At 46.0% G+C, this 27,870-nt stretch overlaps 3 protein-coding genes across 5 annotated transcripts in view; 1 reads left to right on the forward strand and 2 right to left on the reverse strand.

Moving 5' to 3' along the window:
* Nucleotides 1-237: 237 nt before the first annotated feature.
* On the reverse strand, nt 238-4,463 carry glod4 (glyoxalase domain containing 4). 2 transcript variants are annotated; one of them, XM_061828388.1, is made up of 10 exons: nt 4,337-4,463; nt 3,621-3,820; nt 3,489-3,538; nt 3,299-3,419; nt 3,073-3,217; nt 2,812-2,948; nt 2,356-2,442; nt 2,009-2,122; nt 990-1,076; nt 238-694 (listed from the first exon to the last, which is right to left on the reverse strand). In XM_061828388.1, the coding sequence occupies exons 2-10, from the start codon at nt 3,702-3,704 to the stop codon at nt 629-631; spliced, it is 891 nt and encodes a 296-aa protein (XP_061684372.1). In that variant the 5' UTR covers nt 3,705-3,820; nt 4,337-4,463; the 3' UTR covers nt 238-628. The 2 variants fall into 2 exon arrangements, with proteins under 2 accessions (XP_061684372.1, XP_061684373.1); XM_061828389.1 differs by lacking the exon at nt 3,621-3,820 and having other exon boundaries at nt 4,337-4,457.
* Nucleotides 3,771-11,411, forward strand: mrm3a (mitochondrial rRNA methyltransferase 3a). 2 transcript variants are annotated; one of them, XM_061828385.1, is made up of 5 exons: nt 3,771-3,857; nt 5,149-5,393; nt 6,139-6,300; nt 6,372-6,897; nt 10,801-11,411. In XM_061828385.1, the coding sequence occupies exons 1-5, from the start codon at nt 3,832-3,834 to the stop codon at nt 10,811-10,813; spliced, it is 972 nt and encodes a 323-aa protein (XP_061684369.1). In that variant the 5' UTR covers nt 3,771-3,831; the 3' UTR covers nt 10,814-11,411. The 2 variants fall into 2 exon arrangements, with proteins under 2 accessions (XP_061684369.1, XP_061684368.1); XM_061828384.1 differs by lacking the exon at nt 3,771-3,857 and adding an exon at nt 4,325-4,689.
* The window catches only part of nxn (nucleoredoxin), a 29,774-nt gene continuing 10,979 nt past the window's right edge, over nt 9,076-27,870 (reverse strand). Inside the window, exons 2-8 of the mRNA XM_061828386.1 lie at nt 19,872-19,989; nt 16,473-16,606; nt 15,396-15,496; nt 15,038-15,144; nt 13,254-13,433; nt 11,420-11,544; nt 9,076-9,621 (exon numbers count right to left, since the gene is read on the reverse strand). Coding sequence (XP_061684370.1) covers nt 9,439-9,621; nt 11,420-11,544; nt 13,254-13,433; nt 15,038-15,144; nt 15,396-15,496; nt 16,473-16,606; nt 19,872-19,989 — 948 coding nt within the window. The 3' untranslated portion in view covers nt 9,076-9,438. The remainder of the gene's footprint in view (nt 9,622-11,419; nt 11,545-13,253; nt 13,434-15,037; nt 15,145-15,395; nt 15,497-16,472; nt 16,607-19,871; nt 19,990-27,870) is intronic.

The following is a 27,870-nucleotide window of genomic DNA, read 5'->3' on the forward strand; positions in this document are numbered from 1 at the left end:
GGGATCCCAAAATGATAGGGTGTCCCCCGTGGTTGACATTTTAAGGTGTCAAACAGTGTAAGAATGTCTTCAAACGGTACATTACGGCAGAAAGGCACTTTGAACACGTACGGTAAACGTGTAGTTATGTTTGAATGTATTTACATTTTCTCAGGTTATTTTTGTTTACAATACTGCATATGTTCTTTATTGTTCACATCTGTAAAAGTGGCTCACGACTTAGAAAGAGGAAAAAAAAAAAATGCAGGTTCCTGGGTAACAACAGTCGAGAACCAATGATTTAGTCTTTCAAAAGTGGTTGTAAAACAAGTAATACAAAAATAATTAAAATGCAAAAATAATCATAAACAATGCAAGAACATTTCTTGTGCTTCAAAAAATGAAATGTTCTGATTTATTGTTATGTTTAGACAATTAGAAGAGTGCTTTCCAAACTGTGTACAACAGATGTGGCATTCCAGACCCACAGCGTCTACTTTTGCCCGTCTAATTGTATGGAATTAAATGAAATGACGATTAATGAACAAAATGCAGCGTCGTTGTCCAGTGCGACGTAACTGAAAGTTTTTTTTTTTTTTTACTCGAGCTCTGTGAAAGTTGACCGTTTCCCCAGACTGCTTTGCTCACGTTAGGCAGCGGCTTTCTGTCGATTGTGCTTGGCAAACCACTCGTTGCTTTTGTCGTCAGCCATTCCCTGGAAAACAAAACAAAACAAAACAAGACAAGACAAGAAAATGAGCCTGTAAGCGTCAAATGTATCTTGCATATTTTTAACAGCGTTGAATCCTGAGCAAAAATAGCCCTTGCAAATTGCAAGAGAGGCCTTAAAAGAGAAACATTTTTAGTATCAGCCAATTACAACAATAACGTCATAATCAAAGGGTTAGTTAGAGGCGAGCGATGGCTCTGGTGTCCGTCCGTGCTCCCTCCCGGGCAACGTCTTTCACATCGTCCTACTCTGACAAGTAACGTGCTGTCGAACCACCGACCTTATCGAGCAACTCATTTCCTCTCGGGTCCACCAGAGAAAGCTGTCGAAACGCTTCGTCGCCCACAAAGCAAATCTCGTGACCATCCTAAAAAGGAAAAAAAACATTTAAAAAAAAATTTTTTTTTCAGTTACGTAGCGCTGGATAACAATGCTAAAAATGTTATTTATTTATTTTTAAATCCAGTCAAACCTTGACTTACACATTTACTTTGTTCCCTCACTATACTCAGATCACTCTCATCTCAAATCAACTTTCCCCACAAATGAATAGAATTATCACGAATCCTTTCCTTTCACTTTCAGTAGCTCATGCATCCTTTCAGACTGAATTTCACACCTTAGAAACCATTTTAATGTCCTTCACTGGAATTATAGCCATATTGGCTCCTTCCACTTCAGAATAGTATATATATATATATGTCATACAAGTACATACTCTGCTCATAACTGTTCTCCCAAATTGACATCCACATCCCACCCACGGGTTTTTCTTTCATTTCCAGCTTTCACTCCACTTGGTTTTCCGATCACTCACTTTCTTAAAACCCATAGTTGGAAAAAAAACATAGTTGGCAAAATACATGCAGGGAAAAATACAAGAGACCACCGTCACATGAAGTCAGATGTTGTCAGATTTGCTTCCCTCATGTCGAGATGGAACGCCTTAAATTCATGCATTAGTCAAATTTTGGCTTTCAACACGCACATGCACACAAATGGAACAAGCTCATAAGTTCATACAATAAGGGCTAGTAAATAATTATGTATGCATGTAGCATATATCCATCCATCCATCCATCCATCCATTTTCTGAGCCACTTATCCTCACGAGGGTCGCGGGAGTGCTGGAGCCAATCCCGGCTGTCATTGGGCAGGAGGCGGGGGTATACCTTCAAAACTGGAGACAGACAACGGTCGGACTCACAATCACACCTACGGCCAATTTAGATTCTCCAATTAATGTTGCACGTTTTTGGGCTGTGTATTATAGACATATTGTTTCTCTAATGTACGTACCGGGTCAGCCAGAATCACAACTTCCACAGTGGCTTTTCCAGGTGTGTCCAAGCTCACCAACGGCGTAAGAATGTTCTGATTCTCCTTTTTCATCAAGGCCTCGAGGTCGGGAAGCTGCGGAAAGCAAGCACAAATTACAGATATTAATGGTAAGCAAAGCTTTTCAGTGGAGAGTTATTAAAAAAAACTGCTGACTTCTGGACGAATTAAACACTTAAATGAAGGCACCACTGTGCAGTATACACTATAACTTGGGTGGACACACTGAAATCAAACTGTAATAGAATGGTGCACAACTATGACATCAATATTCATGCAAAAACAAAAAAGCGCACGAGCGACATTACTTGATCGCGAGGGCATGAGAAGGCAATCCTCCCAAATGCCGTTCCATGATTTACAGTCCCGCTGATGTCGTGCAGCTCCAGTTTACACTTTAAACACAAACACATGATTTTGACCCCGAAAGGGACAAGCCGAAAGAAACACACACACACCTTGCATGACAATTAAAGTCAGAATCTTACTAGATTGTCTAAATGTCTACATCCAATACGTTCTTATAGACTTTTTTGAAGGAATATGACTATTTTATCTTATTCAGAAAAAATACTGATCCTTTCTGCTCAGAACATTAACTCCGAACTGTACTCAAGTCTTGTGATATTACGCTTAATTGCCTTGAAAAGTATCACTTTATTCTGGAAAAATAGCAACAATATTCTCACAGGATTACACCTTTTTTGTAGAGTAAAAATGTTTTCGTGAAAGAGATGCAAGTCAATGTCCGATCTATGAGTTGCCTGTGTGTCTCCAAATCCCAGCAGGGCTGTTTTTTGATCGTCGTTCCTTTCCATCAGCGTCATTCCCAACAATTTCGACCAGTAGTGAATGGACTTTGGTAGATCCGATACGCCGAGGGAAACCTTCTGCACGGGATCTGGCGTGTTAAGGACAAAGCGGTGCGATTCACTTGGAATGAATGAGTGAATCAATGAATTAAAATAAAAACAAAAAAACAAAAAACAAAACAAACAAACAACACAGAGGCACGTGACACTCACCGGTGGGGGGCTGCTCTTTATCCACAAGGTAGAAGCGGAAGCCACCTGGAGCCTGCGTTAGGTACAGGGCCTCTCCCACCTGACTGAGGGGCCAACCCAGACGTTTAGCGTTGCTGACAGCTTGGCTTGACTGAAGGGTGATCCCCTGCAAAAACAATTGGGAAAAAAAATCACGAATCCATCGTTATTCAGGACACGATGACACCCCAGCAGATATCAAACCTACCAAAAAATCATTTCCAAGTTGGTATTCGGCGACACCGTAGTTGTAAGTGAGCTCAGCAACAAAATGGTCGTCCTCAGGACCAAAACCGACCATAGTCTTGCTCCACTTGCCATCATAGGGCCTGTGCATGGGGAGGATTTCACTTCAAACTTTGGAATGCTCACAAAGTTCACGTGCACATGCAACTCACCCGTTGCATGTTGCTTTGCAGCCTTCGACGAACTCCTCGTGGCGCAAAACCTGCCATCCACAAGCAAGAACCACTTAGTTGGGAAACGTGACCATTGTCCAAAATTGTGCAACAAGGCGATTGATAATTCACCTTCATGCCCAAAACATCTCGGTAAAATGTAGCCGTTTTGGCTCGGTCGCCGACTTTAAAAACGAAATGTAGCGCACGTCTCATGTTCTTTTTGAAAGATGCTGCCGTTTTCTGTCTGTTTATGATGATGATGATGATGATGTGGGTCACGTGAATGTGAATCAACTTCCGCGTTGATCGATTTTTCTGGGGACGATTAGCTGCGACCAACATGAATGTAAAATGGATACAGAAATGGTAATTCTACAGTAATATGTATTTAAAAAACATGTCACTGTATTAATTATGCCTCTCAACAATCTTAATATACTATTAATTAAATGGCCAACAGTAGTTTGTCGTATTGAGTGCGATAGAAAGGTATCGCGAGACCGCCACTTGTGGCGTTATCTAGACAGAAGAATGAAAAAAATAATAAAAATGTCACATACTTTTAAAATGTGACATTTCTCTTCTTCTAATTTCTCAATTATTTTTAAGTTAGTCAAATATTAGTAGCATTTGATTTAGTTTTCGATGTCATGTAAAGTTCTCACGAGACGGCTGGATGGAAAAATTAAACCTTTTTTTTTTTTTTTGGAAATCATGTTTTAACAAAAATATACTGTAATAAGATTTGTGTGGTTTGCGAATCTCTGGCGAGACCTCAGGTAGCACTGTGGTAACGACCGATTGTATCCGAATAGCGAAGAAGACAAGTCAAAATGGCGACCTACGTGAGGTGTAAGAGTTGCTTCTTCTCCGTGGAACGGGCTGCTTTTTTGTCGCGTGGCAACTTGTTCAACGTCGAAACTAAACGGTACGTGCGTGGACTGAAAAGGAGGCCGGTCAAGGTGATATTTCCTGAAAACGAGGAGAATAAAGGAGACGTAAAGCCGTCAGTGGCGAGGGAGAAGGAGGAGGTTGACGTTCCTTTGAGAACCAAGAAGCAACCTCCGGGGGACAAAAGTGACGCGGAGGCCACGAATGGCGAGATCTCATCGGGGAAAAGGGCTCATGCGGACGTTAAAAGCGATCCAATTGATGGGCTGCGCTTCGAGAGGGCTTCGCCGGGGGATAAGAGACTGTCGTAAGTGGTGGTCAGACGCCCGCTATCGAAAATAACGCGTCTGTTACTATTTTGTTTTTACAGTTAATATTCGGTACGAATTGGTTCTCGGTGTTAGTCTAATCCGATGCCAAGATGAAGTCAACAATTTCATTTCAAAAGAGTTCAATTTACGTCTGGAAATGTCATTGTCGTTTCCTTTTTGTTTTGTTTCCAGGGAATAAAAAAATAAAATACAATAGAAAATTAATACAACTGCAAGACTGAAAGTCTTTAAAAGATTTGAAATTGGATATAAAAATGTAAGAAGTTATTATAATGAATGTACCACAAATTCCCAAGTGGTAGAAATGTACTAAATAATACATCTTATATATTTTTTTCGTAATGCCTTCCAAAATCCTTTTACATTACATTACAAAATGGATGCGTTGGAGAATGAAATGGTGTCAGACGCCCGTCGTTCTGTTTGTCTTGCAGGAGGTTGGTGAGCGTGGCCCGTTCCAGAACCTTCCGCGAGCACCACGGCAAGATCCTGCTGGAGGGCCGCCGTCTGATCTGCGACGCCTTGAACGCGGGCGCCGTCCCCCAAAGCGTCTTCTTCAGCACCCCCGAGCGCCTGCGGGAGCTTCCTTTGGATAAGCTGAGGGGGGCGACGCTGGTCAAAGTCAAGTTTGAAGACATCAAATTGTGGTCCGACCTGGTGGCCCCGCAAGGAGTTCTGGGTAAGTGTGGCGGGCCCCTCGCTGGGTCGATCCCGACTACACTACACGGTGATTTACTGTATGTCACCAGATCCATTTACATGTCTATAAAATTACAATGTAGGGAAGAAAAGTTCCATTCTTTTGACAACGTACTTCTTCCATTGGTTAAAAAAAAAAAACAAATCTCTTGTTCAAATATGACTTAAAAATGCGAGTTTGAGACGCAGACCTAAATCCCCTATTTCAACCTCTTGTATTATCACAAAAATATGTATTTTTTAAATTTCTTCTCAATTAAATGACTTTGTTCTTGAAAAATTGATTTTAAAAAATGATTTTCTAAAAAAGTTCCTCTGTAAGTTTCTTTTCCTCTTAAATCTGACTAAATTCAAAACTAATTGTCATGAGATTCCATCTTTTTTCCCTACGAAGAAATAAAACCATTCTTTTAAGAATTACTATTTTTGTCAAAAAACAAGTCATACAATTATAACACATGTAATAATATACATTATATATATATACACATTATTATATTATATATTTGCTAATAATCTAAAAAAATAAAAATATAATATATACACAGACATTAGATATAATATTATACATAATATCATATCTAATGTCTAAAATGAAGTCTTTTTTTTTTTTTTTGCAGGGGGGGAAAAAAGTACTGTTCTTAAAAATTCATCCCCCCCCCACACACACACACACTTCCTGCTGTCTCCGCTTTGTGCGTTAACGGTTTTATTTGTCTTTGCAGGTATTTTTTCTCGTCCCGACGCGTCCCGACTGAGCCTCGCCGCAAGCCAACACTCGGTGGCGCTGTCGCTCGTCTGCGACAACATCAGAGATCCGGGCAACCTCGGCACCATGCTGCGATCCGCCGCCGCCGCCGGCTGCCGCCAAGTCTTGCTCACGAAAGGTCGTTGTGACAATGTCAGCATTTGAATTTTTGGATGAAATACAGTCCTGCACATTTGCCGTCCTCTGCAGGCTGCGTCGACGTTTGGGAGCCCAAAGTTCTGCGGGCGGGGATGGGCGCCCACTTCCACCTTCCCGTTCATTCTAGTTTGAAGTGGGAGGAGGTGGAGAGTCACCTCCCCGAGGACGTCGCCGTCCACGTGGCCGACAGCCGACAAAACCGAGACGACGGCGCCTGCCGCAAACCCGGCGAGTTCGGCTGGGTCAGCTCGACGGCCGTGCGGCGGGACGCGGACTTTGAGGACTCCGACTCGGACGACGAGCTGACGCCGCCGGCGCCGGAGGCCGCGGCGTACTACCGCGACTGGGCCAGGAATCCGGTCGCCTTGGTGGTGGGCGGGGAGACGCACGGGCTGAGCGTGGAGGCGCTCCGGCTGGTGGAAAAAAAGGGAGGACGCCGCCTCTTCGTTCCCATGGTGCCTCACGTGGACAGCTTGAACTCGGCCATGGCAGCCAGCATCCTGCTGTTTGAGGCCAGGAGGCAACTCTTGGGAGCAACGCAAATCTCCCAGAGGAAGTCCGCAAAACTCAATATCTCGTAAGTCAAACGCTTTCCTCAGGAAGTCAACAATTCTTCGTCTCGCCCCTTCAAACGCCGTTTGAGCCCATCGTTTTTTGACATCTCATAACTCCCACCTTACACATTTGGGGAAAAAACAGAATCGCTGGAAATAATCGAGAAAGTCAAGTCCAAGGCCCAAATAGTTGAAGCACATGCGGGTATCTTAAATAATAATAATAATCATAAATGCGATTGCCCCTCGTTCCAGTTTACATCCCCTCACCCTGTAACGGCCACATTGTCAAACAAAACAATCCGCATCCATCCATTTTCTATACTGCTTATCCTCATTCGGGTTGTGGGCCAGCTGACTGGACGAAGAGCAGGGTACACGGTCAACTGGGCACAAGCATTTGCGCTCATGTTCGCACCTACTGACAATTTAGCCTTCACTTAACCTGGAAACTGGAGCACCCAGAGAAAAGCCACGCAGGCACGGGGAGGCCGCATTTGGCACCTACTGACAATTTAGCCTTCACGTAACCTGGAAACTGGAGCACCCAGAGAAAAGCCACGCAGGCACGGGGAGGCCGCATTTGAACCTGGGTCTTCAGTTGGCGTAATGGGATTGTTCTTTCACCACCTTCTACAACAATAAACTATGCATCTATTTTTCTGTACCGCTTATCCTCACTCGGGTCACGGCCTTTCCCAGTTATCTTTGAGACAGCGCTGGGGCACACCCTGAACCGGTTGCCAGCCGATCACACTCGCAGGCAATTTAGAGACACAGCCCAGAAAATGGCAACCTTTCCTAAGGGGAAAAAAAAACAGCATAAAAATATGCATTCTAAAAAGAGTCCCGACATAAATTGAATAGATTGTAAAGTATTAAACACTTCCTGCATCTCTATGCAATGGACCTTTCTGTCCTATCCATCACTTGTCAAATAATGGCCAATCAGATAGCTGCATTGTCTTGACACGCCCCTCTCGTCATGTTGTCCCACAAGCAATGCTGGTTGACAGTAGCGTGCGCTTGGAAAAGTTCAGGTTACAAAGAAAACGGTCGTAGGTTTGCGCTTGGGGAATGTGCAATTCTGATGAAAGGTATTCATTTTCCGGAGCCTAAAACACAGTTGAGCGAGTGTCTACGATGGATAAAGGCTCACGGAAGAGCGCACGTACAACTAAATGTGGACAATATCAACAAACACAAGGCTTGTTTTTTCGAGGGTAAGTGAGGGAGAAGTAACTTCTCTGACTTTGAATTATTATCAGTGCAGGAGAACAACTTTCACTTTGTGACCCACCGAACAAAGTGTGTCACGTTTTACGCCCAAGAGTCGGGTTAGTGATACGTAAATGCGCCACGTCGTGCGAGAGAAATGTTTATTTGCCTATTTGGGTCACATCGGACTTTTAAGACCGAGCACTGGGTTCCGTTACGAGCCAAGTCAAATGAATTCTAAAGACTCCAATGATATTACTGGTGATCTTTCCGAGTAAAAAGTACTCACCCTGCTTTACATGGCAGTACGATTCCACAATTTGACCCTTGTGAGGCGTCAAACTTTTTCGTTTTGCTGTAACTCTGACATTGCGTCCCGCTCCGTCCGAAATCTTCATTCCGCATCAAATAGTTGAGACTTCTCTGTAGAACCCTCTTGGACAAGTCTGGCGCATTTTTAGTCAGTTTTCCTGTGGGGTACACACGCCTGCGAGTATTGCGATATTGTCTGTCTACATGCGTTGTGCTGCCATTTGTGTTCAACAAATCCATTGCTATTGATTTTAATTCAAATGTCGATAGCTTTTTCCCCTCAAATGTTAGCATTAGCCTAGCAGGGACGTTCCAAGGCAAAAATGTTTTGTTCGGACTACAAAATGTAACTTTTATATTGGTTACTTGACGGTAAACGTCAACCGGGAGTGGCTTTAAACCTTGTAAAGCTTTTTTTTATTTTTTGAAGAATTGTTACTACCTGCCCAACTGCTGCTTGTTGTGAAGTAAACAACAGTTGCTGACTTTTATCACAAATTTGTGCTTGCAAGTCAAAGCATAAAAAAAAAAAAAAAAAAGAAAGTTAGCCAAACAGCAGCTCGTATCTCGAAACACGAGTAAGTCGTGGCACTCGTATCTCAAGGCAACCCACAGTGGAAACGAACAAAAATCCCCAAAATTTTGTACGCAGCAATAAAAACCAAACAAAATGCTGCAATCACTTTATTCTTTTTTTTTTTTTTTTTCTTTTTCCTTTTGAATTCCATGGTCTGGACGTGAAAAAGACGAGTGACAAATAGGTCCGCTGGGCTGTTAGGAACCCGAAATGCTATTTAATAATAATGCCGTAGTTATGGGGGGGGGGGGGGGGGCAAAAGAATCTTTGTATATATTAACTGTCGGGGCTGGAGAGTCAATGCAAGGCACCGCAGGAGATGGAAGAGTTGAGAAGGAAAACAAAAACAAAAAACGTGAAAATAGTAAAAAGTGAAGGATGACGCTGAGGGCGCGAGCGCGTTGACGACGATCGTGAAGAGTCCCGTTGTCGTCCACGTTGGGACGAGCTGTCCGTCTCAGATGGGCTCGGGTTTGAGCTTGTCGGCCAAGAAGTCGCCCACGAACTGCTCCACCTCGTCCGGCGTGATCTCCTCCACGTCGCGCACGTACTTGGCCCGCGCCGACATGTCCAGGATGGTGAGCAGCGGCGCCGCCTCTGGCAAGTTGGTGTAATCGCGCAGAGAGTCGCTCATGTCGTCCTGCGGAGACGACGAAGGCGTGCGAGCCCGGTCATAACCTTTAGGGGGCAGCATTTGCCGTGCATTGTTATGATTTGCAACAATGACTTTGTGATGGTCTTGAGACGGCTCCCTGCTCGTTTCAAATTTTATTTCCAATTTTAAATGCGTATTGCAGCCGCCGTACTTCCGTTTTTTTGTCTGATCATTTGTTGATCCTGTATGATCATTCATCGATGGCAAATAACTGGAACTTGGAGTACTTCGCGTATGTGTGCGTGCTTGTGTGAGACAGGAAGTGAGAGGTGAGCGCGATCGGGATGTGAAAATAAAACTTTCCGATTTCGCAGTCTGATGAGCGAAAGGCAGGAAATTAAACTGAAGGCTTTGTGGATGTAATCTGTACTTGACTTGTCTTATGAGGGATTTACGTCAGAGATGTATTCCCACCCGGCGGGCCATTCGAATCGTGACGGCGCGCAAAGCGATCTCCAACCTCCCTTCCTGGATTAGTTGTAGTCGTGTTTCTTTCTGTTGTGAAAGGTGGCGAATTATTCACGACGTCTGAGGACAGGTGCAACGTGCCGCGTACTTTCTTGATTGGATTACGTCTCGACATTCACGGGAGTGGCAATCCGATTCATTCCGAGACGCACGTGCCGGTGTGTGGCGGAGAGCGCCGTGGACTTCATTTTATGGCAACGGATTATTTCTCATCTCTGTGTTGACAGCGGCGTGAAAAACTCTTGGCTTCCTTTTCAAATTCTTCTATTTTTGCCGTAAACGTGAATGTCAGAAAGATCACCAAGTGACCTTCAAATGGCTGCCGTCATTCATTAAGGACAAAAAAAAAAAAGAAAAAAAAATGCATTTCTGAGGAAAAATGTCACTGCCTCCATAACTGAATTACTGGTTGGTCAGCAGTTGAAATCAAAAGTTGGCTATGAATGGGAATTTGTAGATTTTTCACATTTCTGTGGAGAGATTTTGGCCTAATCTTGTTGAATTGAGCAAAAATGGAAGGTTTGCGAGCGTGAACTGCGCCACTCCATTTCAGCCCGATTCGTGTCTGGACTTTGATACTTTGACTTGAGCCCTCCAAAACCGCCATCTTGTTCTTGCCGACATGTTTTGGATCGTCATCGTGCTGCAGAACCCGAGCGTGAGATCACAAACTGATGTCTGACCCTTCTCCTTTAGGACTTTCTGTTAAAGAGCGGAATCAAACGCAGGACGTTGTCCAGGTCCTGAAGGAGCGAAGCAGCCCAAGACCATCCATCAGACTACCTCCTCCACCGTCTTTGGTTAGGATATTCTTTTTCTGCTACATTTGCAACGGGACACACACCGTGCAAAAAGCTCAACTTTCATTTCATCTCCTCTTCCAAATGTTTTTTTTTTTTTTTTGTCTCCTTGGAAGTTGAACTTGGAACGCTATTTTTTTTTTTCTTCCCCCCAGTCTCTTCCTTTATTCTTGTGTCACGAAGACGGCCCTTAACTGAGCAAGAGAGGGCTGTCCCCAGTCCTTTTGTGGCCTACTGCATGCGTCGCTGGTGTTCTCTTGGGCTGATCCGTTTTCTCCATGTGAGGATAATGGCGGACTCTGTCGTGCACGTATGTGTGAGTCCTGGGCTTGCAACGTGCGGGCGGAGTTGGGTTTGTCAATTTAAACAAACATCCCTGGGAAGCTTTCAAGAAATTTTGCCCAATTTTCCATCTTGTCGATTATGAAACAGCACTTCCTTTTTCCCTTTGCTCGTGTGCGCTAAATGCCGTTGATCCGGTTACGAAAGTATCGTTTTCTTTGCCTTTGCCTTACCTCCCCGGCCACAAAAAACAGCAGCGGCGTCTCCTCTTCCTTGGCTTTGTACTTGGTCATGAGCTTCTCGGCGATGGGCCGGATCAGCTCCTTGGCCGGCTCCAGCTCGCGTTCCTCCTCGGCGTCTGAGGAGAACAGCAGACAGATGGTCTGGGTCTTGTTTTGCTAAACGCTTTGACCTCAGACGTCACGCGGGTGTTGAATTTAGCCGGTCCCTACAAAATACTTTGCATTCTTCTCAAATTTAGAAGATACGTCTACCACGAGTACACGCACAAATCGTCTCATGAAGCAGCCGTGCTTAACCTTTTTGGGCTCCATTTGGGTCAGGGGTCTTTGGCCTAGAGATTTTGTCCGAGTGGTCGAACTACGTTTATTCGGCTGATAGACAACACGTGAATTTGCGCTTCAAACTCAAGCCCACACGTGAGAAAATGTGTAACTCCACGAGTAAATACGTTCTACGCAGTAATGCGTACCCTCGTCATCGCGGAATGAAGTGTGTACCAGGTTACACCTTTTTCATAACGTCTAAGTGGCTCGCAACAATGAAAAGTGTACAACATTTTCATAACCTCCGTGGGTGGTGGCATATTAGAATGAAAGTGTACAGTGTACTACATTACTTTACTCATAAAGAGCAAAACATTCTCGTTTGATGCCAGTTTGAGTTGGCAACATGAAATTTGGCATGCAAGCCAGGACCGCTTTACGGAGAGGGTTAGCACATTTTCCAACACAAGGTTACCCAAGGTGCATTTACAGGACAGTTTGCTAAAAATTACCAAGAATGTGAAGTGCAAGTAAAATTGGAAAAAAAAAAAAAAAAAAAAGATTTAAAAGCGCTCAGTTATACAAAACGTTTTTTTGAGATTGACATAAAAACATGTAGACTTGGGGCAAACTTCACTTCTGTCGGAGGTGTATATTCCGTTCATTCACAGCTAAACTTGAATTCCGGGCCTGGCTTTCTGAAGAGAGTCTGCAGACCGCACAAGACTACTGGGTTTATACTCCATAAGCATTTCTTTCATATACTCAGGACCTAAACCATTGAGCAGAACTTTCAAGTCTATTCTGTAGCGGTCTGGGAGCCTCTAGAATCAGAGTAATACGCTCTGATCGCTTTGCTACGGTCAAAACCGGAACCGCAGGAACCTGAGTAAGTTGCAGCTGCTGAATGCTCTTTTGTGGAAGTCCAGTTAGGTGTGTCTATCAAGTCATGGTCAAAGACACATGCCCTTGTGTCTTCTTGCATTACATCTGTCAAGCTTTCGCTTTGGTCTTCCTTGACAGCTCCATCCTTCCCATCCTCCTACCAATATACTCGCTCTCTCGCCTTGTCTCCAAAACATCCAACTTTGGTTGTCCCCCTAAGGAGCTTATCCAACTTGCTCACTCCTCGTGAGAACCTCAACGTCTTCATGCGTTCCGCTCGCTGTTGTCTCTTCAGGGCCACCTTCTCCAATCCGTCCACCATGTCCGGCCTCGTCCGGCCCCGGTTGATGAACTTTGCCCTTCATCCTAGCAGGGACTCTTCTGCCACGCGACACACAAGAAACCTTCCTCCACCAGTTCCAAACCGCTTGAACTCATTTCTTCGCTTCTCTTCTTTCTCTCCACCACTCAAATTCATGCCCCTCCTACGAGGCCATTTCCTTTCTTTATCTTGTATACTGAAGAAGGCATTTGGGTTTCAGATCAAAAGATGCGTGAGACACGAGCTCAAGCGTCCAGTTTTTAATTTGGTTGCATTCACAAGGAGATGTGGTCGTCGCCGCTAGCCTGAGGCCGGCAACTTTTCCAAGTGAGCAAAAAACGGCAGCCGACTCACCCACAAAGAGGACGAGGCAGGGCCCCTCGTGGAGCTGCGCGGCGTTGGCCTCGCTCAGTTCCAGCACGGGCCGAGGGTGCCAGGGGAACAGGCGACATTCGGCGTCGTTCAGCACCTCCACGCGGCCCTGTCGCGTGATGACGTGACCCTCGGCGTCCAGCAGGATCAGGGTGGGGATACCTGGGGAACCAAAAACGCGGATTGAAGGATAACGGGACGGGAAACGGCTCATCTCATTTCCGTTCCGCCGTCGTCGTCTTCATCTTCATTTTCCTTTTCTGCTCATGCTCGTGTGGTCATACGCATGTGTGTGATACAACTGGAATGCAAATCTCTCTTTTGCCCATTAATTCACGATAATAACTGGCCTGCACGACAGAAATAAAAACAACCACTACAAATAACCGACAGGGTTTCAAAAACAAAACACATTCCACTGCACTCCGACTCACGCGTGGTCAGATGTGTGTAACTTGTCCTGTAGTTAATGTGACGGCACAGTAAAAATAAACAGAACTACAAATAATCCACAGTCAAAAAGGTCCAAACCATCTCACGAGTCCATCAAGTAGTGCAGTGTGATCGTTGTCGACGATAAATCGTCCTCCCAATGTACTTTCCGCCTCGGCTTCGACAAAGTTGCGAGTAACTGCAGGCTATTGTGGCTAACTTTGGCGGACTGTCGCGGTACATCTTGTACGCGTCGCCAGTCAACTATAGAAATCATCCAAACAGTAACAAGAAAATCTGGGGCGTGCTCAGTCATGTGCAAAGTGCAATACGGCGTCCGACGACGACGACGACTTCATGCCAGTCGCTGGGGGTAAACCGCAGACAATAAACAAGCCGCAGAATCCGGGAAAATGCACCGCCTGCGCCTTCACCATTCCCGTGATCGCTATCCGTCGGCCTTATCACAAGCCAGGGGGCAGGCCGGCGTCAACGTTCGGCCCGTCTGCTCGTGTGGACTCAAGGCAAGTCTGGGGGGGGGGGGGGGGGGTGCAGTGCTGACCGCCGGCTGTGCATTCCTCGCATGCCTTGCAGGAAAAACTCCCTCCCCTCGCTTATTTCAAAGAGGGAACGAAGAGGAAGAGTCGGGAGCGCAGAAGCGCAAACACCACGGCGGATCAAATCCAGAGATACTTGCACGGTACTACAATCCCGGATGTCACCCCCGGAAATATTACAAGGGATGCCTTTACGCTTAAGATCAATATTCTGGACTGAATTGAATCCGACGTGCTCTGTAGTCCGGAAAATGTCTCGTATGCAGTAATGTGTACCCTCGACATCGTGTGTACTAGGTTACACCTTTTTCATAACCTCGAAGTGTACAACTTTTTTTAGAACCTCTCGGGGTGGTGGCACATTAGAATCACAGCGGACAGCTTCTTGATAAGGCGGCGGCATACATTTATAAAATGTCGGTCTTCTTCATTTTTTTCTTATACCTATGTATAATGTGCACTATTGACATTTTCGTGGGGAACGGAATACACATTGTACATGGGAAATTGTGATGAGTAGAGTTTGACGCTAGTAGACTTTGCCTCTTGCTTGAAGAACTGTTTTCTGTTCTGGACACGGCACGTTGCGGTAGGGCAGAATACACACCCCAAAATAAATACTTGGAAATGAAAATTTCACTCACAACACAAAGCAAAACACAAAACGTTCAAAATCTGGAGGGAATGAGCGTCAGTTTCTAGCTTGAAAAACTGAAGTCAGATCATTCATAAATCCAGGTACGCACGTGTATTTCTACACAGCACAATTCCCCGTACCTTGAATCCCGTACAGCCTGTTGAGTCGCGAGCGTCGCGCCTCGTCCGAATACGGCACCGCCATCCAGGGCATCTCGCTGAAGTACTGCTGGAAAGACTCCTCAGACCTACAAGTAGGACAAATTACTGGACGCGTCTCTCCTATAAATAATCACCCGAGTCACGTTTTGACAATTTATTGGGGACAAAGGACAAAATCATCCCCTACATGTTCGGTTGAGTAGATCATACAATTCTAGCCAAGAAATGAAATTAATATTCAATATTAGATTCATGGGGGGGGGGGGGGGTCCTGATAAAAAAATAAAAAATGGCCAATAGTCTGGAAAGGTGGTGATGTACATACAAAGGATCTTACCTGTCGGCGCTGACGAACACAATCTCAAACTTTTGACCCGATTCTTTGACGGTGCGATACGACTCCACTAACACTCGCGTTAAACTGCGGCACGGCGGACACTGAAAGACATCAAATTGATCAATCAATCAATCGAAAGGGAACTCATTAATCTGTTATTTTGCAATATGCGTTTATGGACCCTACATGGTTTTAAAAAGGCATAAAAAAGGAATTTGTGGGAGGAAAAAAACCAGCATTACACAAAAACAATATCAGTTTTTTCAAAAAGAACTTTTTTCTTAAGAAAACGTTTGAAGTAAACCCCCATCTTTTAGTACACTAGATTGTACTCTAATATTGTTTTTCCTCCTGGTATTTGTTTGAGGAAATAACAATAATCTTATAAGAAAAAAAAGAAAATTTCCATAATGAAGAATAAAGTTACATTTTTTTGATATTAAAGTGTTTTTTTTAATAACAGAAAATTCCCTTGAATCTTGAAAAAACGAAATTTTCAACTCTGCTTAGCTTCTGACTTTATTTTTATAGTATAATTGTGGGGTTTTTTTTTTGTCACTTTCCTTGTTCTGAATTGACAATCAATCATCTGCCGATTCTCGCAATGACACTTTCCACCACGTAGAGGCGCTCTACATCCCTTTGCCTTAACACCCCCCCCCCCCCCCCCATGACTTGGAAGTCTCCTTTCTGTTCTGGTTTCGTCTCAGTGTCATGCGGGACTGCGGTTCGGTCGAGCCGACTTCTCAATCGACGTTTTGCGGTTCTGGAAGCTTCCGTTCGAACTGCGGCCAGCGGTCTACGCCGCTGAATGGAAGTAACCGAGTACAAATACTCAAATTGATTTTCCGGCGATCTGTACTGGAGTATTTATTTTTGTGACGACATATGACTTTGACTCCGTCCATTTGAAGCATCTGTACTTCTACTTTAGTACAGATTGAGAGTACCCGGTGCCCCCCCCCCCCCTCCCCCGGTCTATACCAGGGTTTGCCTCAAAAGACCCCCCCCCCCCCCGCCAACCAACGTCATAAAAGCCTCTTTCTCTCTCTCTCTCTCTCTCTCTCTCTCTCTCACCCAGTGTGCCGAGAAGTAGACCCCCACGTAGTGCCCCTCCAGGGAGGCGCTGTCGGCCGACTGCCTGTTGCTCCTGAGCAGGGGCCCCGCCACCACCTCCGCAAAGGGTTTGGGCCCCCAGGGGAACTCCAGGCCTGCAGAGAGAGGTGATCGTGTAAAGCGGGGATGTAGCAAAGTGGGGGAGGGGGTCATTTGCAAGCCCATTTTGACTGACAAGCATCGGGGGGGGGGGACAAAAAAAATGGCAGCCGGCGGGGAAGTCGTAAGTGCTCTTTAGATGAGAGGATTGGAAAAGGAGACCCCAAAAAACACTTGACGAGGGGTGGGAGTCAACTGCAAGATTGAAACAAACGTGAGGGGGCGGCGGCGGGGTTAGAGGGTAGGGGTCACTCGGTCGCTAGCCGCTGCTGCCCACGTTTTCGAAAAACTCATTCAAACGTGGACGGCGTCAAAAGGTCACGGCACACTTATTTTTTCAAAACAAACAAACGAAAAAAAAAAAAAAAAAACACGGCAAGTTTCCATGTTCCAAATTATACCACTTTTCATTTAAAATATGTTGGACTTTGACCAAAATTCATTTTACATGGCACAAGATAAAAAGAATGAAACTGAACCTTTTTGTGATGAGACGTTACGCGATATCAGACTATAATTCAATTCAAAGATAAAGATTTGCAAGGTGGTCACCTGGTGAGCACACGTGCCTCGTAGTTCAGAAGTCACGGGTTCAAATTCAGGCTGCGCTTGCATCAGTTTTTCAAGAGTACTCCAGTTTTTGCTCACATTCTTGAAAAAACATGCAAGGCAGCTTGATTGAAGCGTCCATTTTACGATGCGGGAATGATCCTTTGCCATTTTGTGCCCTGCCATTGGCCGGCAACCAGCTGAGGGCGTGGCCGCCTCTCGCCCACAGACAGCCGGGATTGGCTTCGGGGCGGCCGACACCCTTGTGAGGACGAGCGGAACGGAAAATGCCGGAATCACAAGTTATCAACTACTGTAAGTCGGATGCTACGATTTTTAAATTTCAGAACGCTTTTTTGCATGCAGGATTAACTGCTTAGGTTAGCATACGTAAATCCAACGGCAGCGCGCTGAACTGTTGCATCACAGCTTGGAAAAACAATATTTGTATTTTTTTTTTCCTCTGTCACCCTCAATGGGAAAAAAGTTGAAAATCCACACGGCAGTCGATGAGAAAAAGTACGACGTGAACGTGACGATGGCTGCACGGTACGATTTCAGGGTTACGCACAAAAATCTGCTGCGGAAGGTTCCAGAATAGGTTGGAATATAAACGACAAAATAAATGTGACCTGTAAACTTCTGTCTTGAGCGACAGCCACTACTGCGTGGCGGACTTCCTGTTTTCTATGGGTCTCCTCATGCCCACCATTTTTTTTTTATGGCTGTTTTAGGCTCGGTTGCCCACCCACACGTCGCAGTGGATCGTCCACACTTTTACTTCCTTCTCACGGCGGCTTCATTGTTAGCGCCCGAGTGGAGTTAAACAGCGAGGGGGGGGGGATCCGAAATCCCAAATTAAGGCCCGTCCGGCATCTCCATAATGGCTCCTTTATGCGCGGGGCTTCATTAGGCAGGAATGACACGTCCGCAACGCGAGTTGCGCAACAGCCGCTCGTTGTGGTCCCGACACCGAAAAGACCAGCTCGCCATCTTACGCGCCGGCGGCGGCCACTCCAGTCGAGCTTTTCAAAAAAGCTCGCCGGGGTCGTTCCTTGGCCCCCAACGTTGGAGAATACGGGCGGCTGCGTTCACAAAGTTATCCAAAACGTGAAATGTACAATTTTTACCTGAGAAAAGCCAAGCGTCGTAGAATTGCTCGGGGCAGATGCTACTTTTTGGATTTGATTTTTGGACTTTTGACTAACACTTCAACTGCCCTCCTGGTGACCAACATACAATTGTTGACTGAAAAACACCAAGAAGTGTCTTTTTATTTTGCTCCTTACAAGAAAAGGGAGAGATTGTACAGGGAAAAGCCCGAAATGAAAATAACGCTCGAGCTGCTGTCAGCTTCACTTCACAAAAGGCCTCTCGTGTCGTCACACGTCCAATTGTCCATAGGTGAGAAACAATTGTCTTTGGAGTTTGTGCCTCGCTCGGAAAGGGAAGAAATTGCACTGAGAAAATGCTCGAAACGCAGGACACAAAATCTCGTGGCTAACACGCCAGCTAACGTTCCGTTAAGGCCAAGAAAAAGAAAGAAAACAAAAAAAAACAGCCGCATGCCGCTGCACCAAAACATCTTCATCTGCTCATGTAGATTTTACACTTACACTTTTTTCCTACAGCCGAAAAAAAAAAAAAAAAATCAGTATATAATTATATATTTGGATCATTGTTGTTATATTTATTTTGCATTTATTGGTTGCTGTTTATTTTATCATTTTGTTGCTCCTACATGTCTTGTTATATTTGAATAATTTAAACATATATTCATATAATGTAAATATACAATATTATAATGTATAAGTCAATTGAATTATTTTACTTTGGAGCATTTTTCTTTGTTCTTTTTTAGTGAGCGTTTATCTGTTATGAATTTACATTAAGTCATCTTAATTTTAAATAAACATGGGGGAAATAATGAATACAAAACAAGACAATACAATGAGGAAAGCATCCCCCAGAAAAGGAAAATGACATATAATAGACAGTAATATACATGTGTGGCTTATAATGCAGCTGGACATTTGTGGACCTCTCGGCCGTCAAATCATTCGAATGAATCATGGAAATTGCATCGCGGGCTTGTTCTGGCTTTCATTAGCCAGACGCTTAAAAAAAAAAAAAAAAAAAAAAGAGAGAGAGAGAGAGAGAAGCCGCGTCGCCATTAGCATGCAATTCGCTCCCATGACTTAACACATTTTAGTACACCACCAGAGAGCCGTGAAGCAATGGAAATTTCATGTTCACTTTAGGAAGTGTGATGCCAGTCAGAAAAGTCACAAAGCGTGAGAGCGGGCGGCGGGCTACGCAACGATCCCCCCCCCCCCCTCCCTCTGAACAAAAAAAAAGCAGCAGACCGAGGAAAGTGACAAAGTGGATGAGGTAAAAGTACAAAAGTGCGACACACAAAAGGAAGCAAAAAAAAAAATAAATAAAAAGCAAAGTCTGAAAGGGAAGCCCAGAAAGCAAGGAAAACAAGCACAAAAGGAGAAAATAATGGAAAAAAATGTCACAGATGTGCTCTACAAAGGAAGCGGCGCAGAAAGAGAAAAGTCACAAAAATGCGACAGCAGCACAGCAGAGGGGAAAAAAAAAGTGCGGCAGGAGGGGGCAACTCACAAAAGCTTGAAAAAGGGGCGGGGCATGAAACCAAGAAGAAAACAAAAGACAAAAAAGCAACAAGACGTCGTCGGGCGGCCTCACCTTTGGGATCGTCTTTGACCACCAGCAGACCGTTGCGGCACACCACCTTGGCCGTGGCGGCGTCCACAAACACCAGCGAGGGGATGCTGGTCACCTTGTACTTGTTCCACAGCTTCATCTGCGCACACGCCGGAGGTCAGAGGTCAGACAACAAAACGGACAGCGGCACAGCGAGAGTCCACGGAGGGCAGACGATAATCAATCGCGGGCCGCATTGATCCGAAAAGCGCGTGCGGGTGTTAGTGGGTACTTTTGTCTTGGAGAAGCCAATGTTGCACGATAGGGGCCATATTTTGAGCGTGGTTAGCGTAACCGACAGGAAGTCCATTTCTTCTCGTCTTTGAAGAAGCACAGAAGTGACATTCCTGCCACGTGGTGGCAGCTGCTGAAACTACAGTCCAACGAAAATTTGGAGATTTAATTGTGCTTCTGTTTTCCAACAAAAATCGGTACTCGAACGCCCCCGACAAAACCCGGGAATAACATATTCGCGCAGCCAGACCGGCTGACCCACCCAGAATTATTGGCAATCCGAAAAAAACCCGGAAATGACGTAACGCGTGCGGCGCCGCCAGCGCACTTTTGTTCTTGTGTATAACGCAGCCTCTGTACACAGACATGTTTTTCTTCTTATGGAGGACGACCGTGTGAACCCCCAATCGTGGCTCCAAAGAAGACAAGTTGCTTGGTCAAAGTTATTCTGCACTTTTGTTCATAAAAAAAAAAAAAAAGTTTACAAGGCCGGGGGCCGAGTCGCTACAGATACGCCAATGCGCTCCCAGCCTAGCGTACTCTACTACTAAAGCATACATTTTAAGCAAAAAATAAATATATTTCTTCAATTACTTTATTATATAAACGATACATGTATTTCTACTTTGCAGTTTATTATCAGGAAAAGCTAAAAAAAAATGCTTTAAAATGCGTAATTTTTTTAGGCTTGGAACCCATTATTTCTTTTCCCATTCATTGTAATGGGAAACCTCAATTCGGTTTTCGAACAAATCACTTCTCGAACCGTTTTCCGGAACGGATTGTGTTTGAGAACTGAGGCGTCGCCGTAACTAAAAAAAAGACTTTTGAAATGAACTCACCAGTAAAGTAAAGCTACCGTCAAAGCGTCTTCCTTCTTAAAAATGTGACCAGAGGCAGGACCCCCTCCGCCAAAAGGGAGGACCCCCCCCCAACCCCCCCCCCACCCCACACGACCCGCCGGCTTCTCGTTTTAATAACTGTTCCCTCGTCATCTCCCTAAAACACGCAGAAGATCCGAGCGCTTTCACACGGGGGGGCCTCGCCGCCGCCGTCATTTTGCCGGGATAAATTGCTTTTTGCGATGAGCCCCCCCCCGTCCCCCTCCGGCCCCCCGCCTCTTTTTCACCCTCCGTCTCGCCGCCGCTTCCGTTGCCACGGCAACCCCCTCCGCCCTTCAGTGTCAGAAGAGTGCCAAACGCATTGTGCGCGCTTGCCTCGCTTAATAATTCAGTGAAAAATTAATGGATTTGTGATGAGAAACAGGTGCTAGAATGTCACTACTTCGGGGGAATGGAGGTGCCCCCCCCCCCACCTCCTTGGAGGGGGCACAAAGGCAACCGGCCTTCAACTTTGCCTCGATATGGTGAACACTTTTAATGGAGTTCAAAAAAAGAAGAAGAAGAAGCTCTCAGTGGCCATTTGCTGCTTTGTGTCTCGACTGGCGAGCCGCAACCGCAATGGCGCGTGGCGGCGGGGGGGGGGGGGGGGGTGTCGTTCTTCACTCTCTTATCTTTGTTCCTCTGTTTGATCACAAAGACCATGAAAAGGGTTGCACGCACACGAAGCAACGTGGAAACTATTTGAAACGGACCATCGGGCACGTCGGCACAAGGGGGAGGACGGAGGGACGGACGGAGGGACGGACGGACGGGTGGGGGGGTGGGGGGGGGGCGGAGGTTGTGCCGGATGGACCGAGGACCCTTTGGAATGATTGGATTTCGGGTTGCGCGGAGAAGCAAAAGGCGCCCCGCCCACATCCTCTGCTTTGAAGCCCGAGTTGGCCTCTTAAATCAAGGACGGTCGGGTGTTCAAATGATGAGGTTAGGGTTTCAAACTCGCATTTCAAGTGTTCTTGTGCAAGTTTTGGGCATTAGTATGCATTTCAAATCGAGCTTAAGGTTTACTATTTGGGGTTCCGGTTGGGAATCGGGTGTCAAGCCAATTCATATCAATAAACGGTAAAACTGAAAAACAAATCAATGACATGTGCTCTGGTCGTCCAGCCAGAGAGAAATGAAGCCGGTTCTAGTTTGGACCGGCTGGAACCGGCCCACGGATCGACTTTTGTCCGGACCAGCTGGATGGACCGTGTCCACGTCTTAACTCGGGTCCGAGTCTCAGAAAACCGGTTCCACGTCTTTGGGTCTGCCGGCAGTCACGCGAGCGGACGAGACCCAAAGAAAAACGCGTAAACGTGGCCTCATTTATGCCTTCATGACATATTAATAACCGCACAAAACACCTCAATGAGCTTCATTTGCACGCTTTGCTGCTCAATTAGCGCCAGTCGGCATTCATTGCACGAGGGAGGTTGCTGCGGTAAGTGGCCCCCCCCCCCCCCTCCCGCTTTCTGCTACGAGAAGGGGAGGGGGGGGGCTGAGCTTCCGTTCCGTGACCTCCGTTTGACCCCCCCCCCCCCCGCGTGCCCTCGTCTCGACATCACAACACATGAATATGGATGTGACTTTAAAAGGGGAAACATTTTGCACGCATTAGCGGTCGTCATCTGTGGAGAAATATTACTCGTGTGCACACGATGTCAAGTTGGTCTTGTAAAATTTTGCATTTCATGACCGGATTAAGTTTGCAATTTAGGCTTTAAAGAATTTAAAATGAGGCATTCCATATACATTTGGATTTCAAGGCATTTGCTTTACGTTCGGGTTCGAGTTTCAAATCGTGGTTTCAAGACAGGCTTTGAGTTTGAAGGAAAGATTTCAAAATAGATCTTAAAGTTAAGGTTTGACGCTACATTGTTATTATATTAAAAACATTTCAAATGCGTTTTTAAGACCAGGGTTTGAGCTTCAAATGAGGGTTTGAAGCTGATTTGAGGCTTTCGAATGGCGCATGTGGGTTACGCGCTTAATTGAGGACTTCAACAACGGCTGTCAGTTATTATGATTTTTCAAAAAAAAAAAAAATCAGATGAAACCCTTTTCAACTTTGATTAATGACAGGTGGGGTTTCAAGCCGGTGTGAGGTTCTCAAAGAAGGATGGGTTCCAATTTGTCAAAAGGGTTTCCAGCCCACGTGACACGCCGCATAAATTGCCCCACAAACAGTTACGTTTGGGAGCCACATTCTTGCGTTCTTTCTTTCCGTGACGGGTCGGATGCCTCATAAATGGTGGCTTCATCAATCATAGTTGAGTGCTTGTCATAAAACAAAAGCAGCAGAGCGCTCAGAGGCTCCCAACGTCAACGTCCATTCAAAGCGGCTTTTTTTTTTTGTTTGACTGGAGCGGTGCCCCCGCACGTCGCGTCCCTTTGCTGCACCGTGCAGAATCCCAGCAGACTTCGAGCGACGCCTCTTCCTCTCCTCCACGTCGTTAAACGCTCACATCGGTTTGTTTTCTCCGCGCCGGTTTGCAGGTTCGGCCCAGGCCGCCTCCTGCATCACCTTCCGACGTCTCCACGTAAAAGAGGAGCACAACGCTCGAGTCGGGCATCAGTTTGCTCTTCACATCCATCCATCATATCAAATTAAAAGATATCTGCATCTCTGACACCTTTTAGCATCTAATTGGGAACGAAGGCCACAGAATGGAACCGACCCACGTGTGTAACTGTACCTTCTCTTTTTCTAAAAAAAAAAAAAAAAAAGATTCATATTTTCCAGGAGCGGTGGTCAGGAAAAAAATAGAGGGAGCGCTTTCCAAAGTAGGCAACGGAATTAAAGTCAGGAATGCGCCGCTTAAAAGGGAGTTGAAGGAGGTCGAGTGACCCAAAAAAACGTGACTGGTGGAAGAGCGCAAATGACTCGAAAAACAACGACAAGATTGAATTAAGTCGGTCGATGGCGTTGCTGTAATACGACGGACGCCATTAAAAAAAAAAAAAAAAAGGACAATCTGCGGCACTTTCGTCGGGGCCCGTCCGCGAAGCAGACGCGCATGGCCGAGAGGTTTGGGGCGGCCCAGAATGTTCTGGGGCTTTACTGGCTTTATAAATAACCAGGCGCAAGGAGGACACACACATAAAGGCTGAGAGCGGCTGAATGTCTTCCCAAAGGCGTACCGCACAGCTCGCTGTCGGGTCAAATGGCGTTTCAGCCCCAGCCGAGTTCTTCAAACCAATGACTTAGCCGAGGATGGGCAACCTAAATAATGGACACAACCTTTTTTTTTTTTTTTTTTTTTTTTGTCGTCAGGGGGGAATGTATAAAATAAAACCGGTAAAATGGAATATTTTCAACTCAAGACTTTTCCTCTTTTATTCCTTTGACGTCATTTGGCAGCACTTCAAATCTTGTATTCTTCTCCTTTAAGTACTTCTTTACCCATTTTAGCACATCAGCCACATTTAACTAACATTTAACGTTCAACTACTTTAGTCAATTACTCTGCATTCCAAACATTTATAGATTTGGTCCATATTTGCATGTCAATTTAAACTAAAGAGGAATTTTTTTTTTTTTTGGGGGGGGGGGGGGGAACTAACACTATAACACAGCGGTGGGGATGCAGCCCTGGCCCAGAGGACTTAATTCGGGTCATCAATCTGCCACGTTTGCAAGGCCTCATCCCTCGACATCGTCACCTTGCTTTTTTTACTCCATCAGGCCCAAACGGCGAGGAATGCGGGGTGCTGAACAATGGCCAGGCTCGGCGCCTTTGAATAATTCCTCTCGTGCAAGTGCGACGTGAAAGCAAAGAGCGTCGAGTCCAGTTTGTCCCGATCCGGAAAATTGGATTGTGCTGGCAAAATGTGACCCCACATTTTCTTGCGCCTCAAAAAGGAGGACGTACAGCCAGCCCTTGGATTGTCTTCCCCCCCCCCCCCCTTTCTTTTTTTAACCTCACGAAGGTCGGAAAAAGCATCACACACTCATTAACTCTTTTTACAGGCTCGTTTTTAATCATTTATGCCGTTAACATTCTCGTTATTCCCAACCATTGACTGGTATATGTCCCGTTGACGCCAAAATGTTGTTCTCACACCCTTTAAAAAAAAAAAATCCAGGGTACACTGTAACCCCAATTTGTATGAATCGCAATGTGTTGTCATCTGTGACTAACCAGCGCTACCATAGTAGTCAAGTCAAGCCAAGCAGTTGGATGGAAGGACCATTTTTACCAGTAAACCAGTAAAACCAGTGAAATGTTTACGATCACCAGGAGGCTTCATGTTTAGCACGAGCACAGGAAAAAAAAAAAAAACTCGCGTCCTGCATTCCATGTGTCTGCTTCGTGCAAACTCTCCTCGAGGAAGCATGTAGCCAATCAGCCAAGGCTAACAGGACGCATTTTATTGTACTCCCCGTTTGAAGATGTTTGTGATCGGCAGTGACAGCCGGACAACCTTTCGTTCGGCATTTGTACGCCGTTGTGTTATTCTGGTCCAAAACTTAAACGGAGGTGCGTGACGGTCTTGGACCGATTTATAGGCTGCGACCTCTCCGGTGACACATTCCGTTGCCATGGTGACGCGACACCGTAAACAAAGTTGTTCTTTGTAACTGGGGGGGGGGGGGGCTCCTTTGTGATTCTGCTGTCGCCCCCCCCCCCGAAGTCATGACGTTATACAAACGTAGCGGTCGGATGTCGAGCGGATCTAAATGGCCGCTGTTCCGCGCTAAAAGGATTGAGCGCTGTAAGCGGGCTGCTGAGTGGCACTCGGTGTAATGCGTACCAGCAGGAACAAGTCCGTCCCCCCCCCCTCGGTTCCACCAGGCAGGACTGAGCCAAACAGGACAAGCGTCCATTTGGGATGGTCGGAACATCAAGCCAATAATTGACCACGTAATCCAGGGGTGCTCCGACTTTCTCTTGCTGGGGGGTCCATCCACAAAATAGGAAGAATGCAAGAACCATTTGAACGCTCTTCCTCTTTAATCTATTCAACATTGTCAGTTGCAAGATATGCAAAGAATTATTGCTTTTAGATTACTTCATCTTTCGTGGCGCTTATCGTCACTCGGATTGACCCCCCCAGCTATCTTTGGGTACACCCTGAACTGGTCCATAACCAATCACATTTCAAAAAAATATCACGTCAACGTGCAAATTTAGAGACTTTGATTAAGCCACCACCCACCATGGATGTTTTTGGGACGATGGGAGTAAACCGGAGTACCCGCAGATAACCCGCAGAAGCACAGGAGGGAGAACGTGCGCACTCCACAGCGGCGAGGCCCAGATTTGAACCCGGGTTCTCAGAACCGTGAGGCAAACAACGCGCTGCCTAAATACATAAATGTTTTGTTTTGAAAGGATTTTTACAGATTACCCCCGCGCAGGCCTCACGTCGCGCTGGCGAGCTTCATTCAAGTCAGCGATTTGCACAACGTTCGTCTTGGCCTACATCAAGACTTCACTTCTACTTGATTCCGTGAAAGACAACTCGGACAGAGCCAAAGCACGGAATGCTTTCCGTCAACGAGGCTCTTTTCTTCCACTTTGAGCAATCATTCAGCCGCCTGTGACCAGAAATATCCAAATATCCGACTTTTATTCCTCGCAAGTGACACAAACGACTGAGCGCATGCTGATACAAATGTCTGATTCCAAATACGGACACGGATCTCTGAACCTGGGATGCTCCGTCTCTTTGTTCTTTTGGAACCTCAAACGCAAAAAAAAAAAAAAGAGGAGAACTTGTCCAGAGTCCAATACTGCATGTAGAACGCAAAGTTTTCCGACTCCCACGGACGCCTGCGACTGTCAGACAACAAAGACAAAACCTGAAACCACTTTCCAATCACAAACACGCAGTCGTTTGCGCAGGCCGCTAAACGGACTGCACTCATACAGCGTCGAGCTTTATTTACAGCGTCACAGCGCCCAGAGCGCTTTCCACAGCCTCACATTCTCCCGCCGGGCGGCCGCTGCCATCCAAGGCGCTCGCTGTGGGGGCAGCATACAGACATCGGGGGGCCGGAAAGGTCACTGGACGAGCCGCTCTACCAAGCGAGCCCAAGTAGCCCCCGGCGCTGACATCGAGCCACCTCGGGATCACAAACGCCATCGATTAAGCAAGTGGGCCCACGCAAATACCCTGGGGTGCTCCGGGGAACGATCCGCATGCTTCTTCAACCAGACGTGACGATACGTCCCCACGTCGAAACCCGCTCTGGTAAATTTCCACACTGCAATGACGCTCAATAAAAGAATCCCCCCACCTCTTGCCTGGGGGGGGGGGGGGTCTTTCTTTCACTACGGTGGGATCTCGGGGAGGCGCTCCGGGAGAGCGGCATTCCGCAACAATGCGCTCACTGCTTCACGCGCAAACACACGCTTTCTGCCAGACACCTGGAAAAAAAAAAAAAAGCATTTCCTCCTGTTGGCTCATTATTAAATGCCCCCCCCCACCCCCCAGCGCTTATTTCAAGTGGCAAAAAACAAGCAGGACAGACGAATGCAAGAAGCGAGATGGCCACCGTTAGCCATTTGCAGCTTGTTTTGAGAGCCCCCCCACCCCCACCCTCACTTGAGTTAATATTACCATTAAGGACCCCCCAGCCCCCAGCCCCCACCCAAGGCAGCTTCACTTTTGGTCATTGCATGTGGACGCAAAAGGGCGACGACTCTGTCGTGCAATCCTGAAATTTTTGGTGGAATCGGCGACGTGAAATTTGGTTGTTCTGTCAATCAATCAAAGACCCGCAAAAAGTCTCAAAAAGGCAAAATTCTGGAAAATTCCTTCCAAGTGGCGAATGTCGGCTCATTTTGGCAAATCGAGGCGTCCATTGAAGAAGACCTTGACGGAGAGATTTTGTCTACTTTCCACCAAATTACAAACAC

Source organism: Syngnathoides biaculeatus, chromosome 8, assembly GCF_019802595.1.
Source record: "Syngnathoides biaculeatus isolate LvHL_M chromosome 8, ASM1980259v1, whole genome shotgun sequence".
Taxonomy (NCBI): domain Eukaryota; kingdom Metazoa; phylum Chordata; class Actinopteri; order Syngnathiformes; family Syngnathidae; genus Syngnathoides; species Syngnathoides biaculeatus.

Bases quoted from the DNA above. Each gene is read 5' to 3' on its own strand.
- glod4 (XM_061828388.1), bottom strand. From the start codon at position 3,704: ATGAGACGTGCGCTACATTTCGTTTTTAAAGTCGGCGACCGAGCCAAA. The intron at 3,539-3,620 runs GTGAATTATCAA...TGTGGATGGCAG, and splicing joins GAGATGTTTTGGGCATGAAG to GTTTTGCGCCACGAGGAGTT. The intron at 3,218-3,298 runs GTAGGTTTGATA...TTGTTTTTGCAG, and splicing joins AACTTGGAAATGATTTTTTG to GGGATCACCCTTCAGTCAAG.
- mrm3a (XM_061828384.1), top strand. From the start codon at position 4,325: ATGGCGACCTACGTGAGGTGTAAGAGTTGCTTCTTCTCCGTGGAACGG. The intron at 5,394-6,138 runs GTAAGTGTGGCG...TTGTCTTTGCAG, and splicing joins GGCCCCGCAAGGAGTTCTGG to GTATTTTTTCTCGTCCCGAC. The intron at 6,301-6,371 runs GTCGTTGTGACA...CGTCCTCTGCAG, and splicing joins CCAAGTCTTGCTCACGAAAG to GCTGCGTCGACGTTTGGGAG.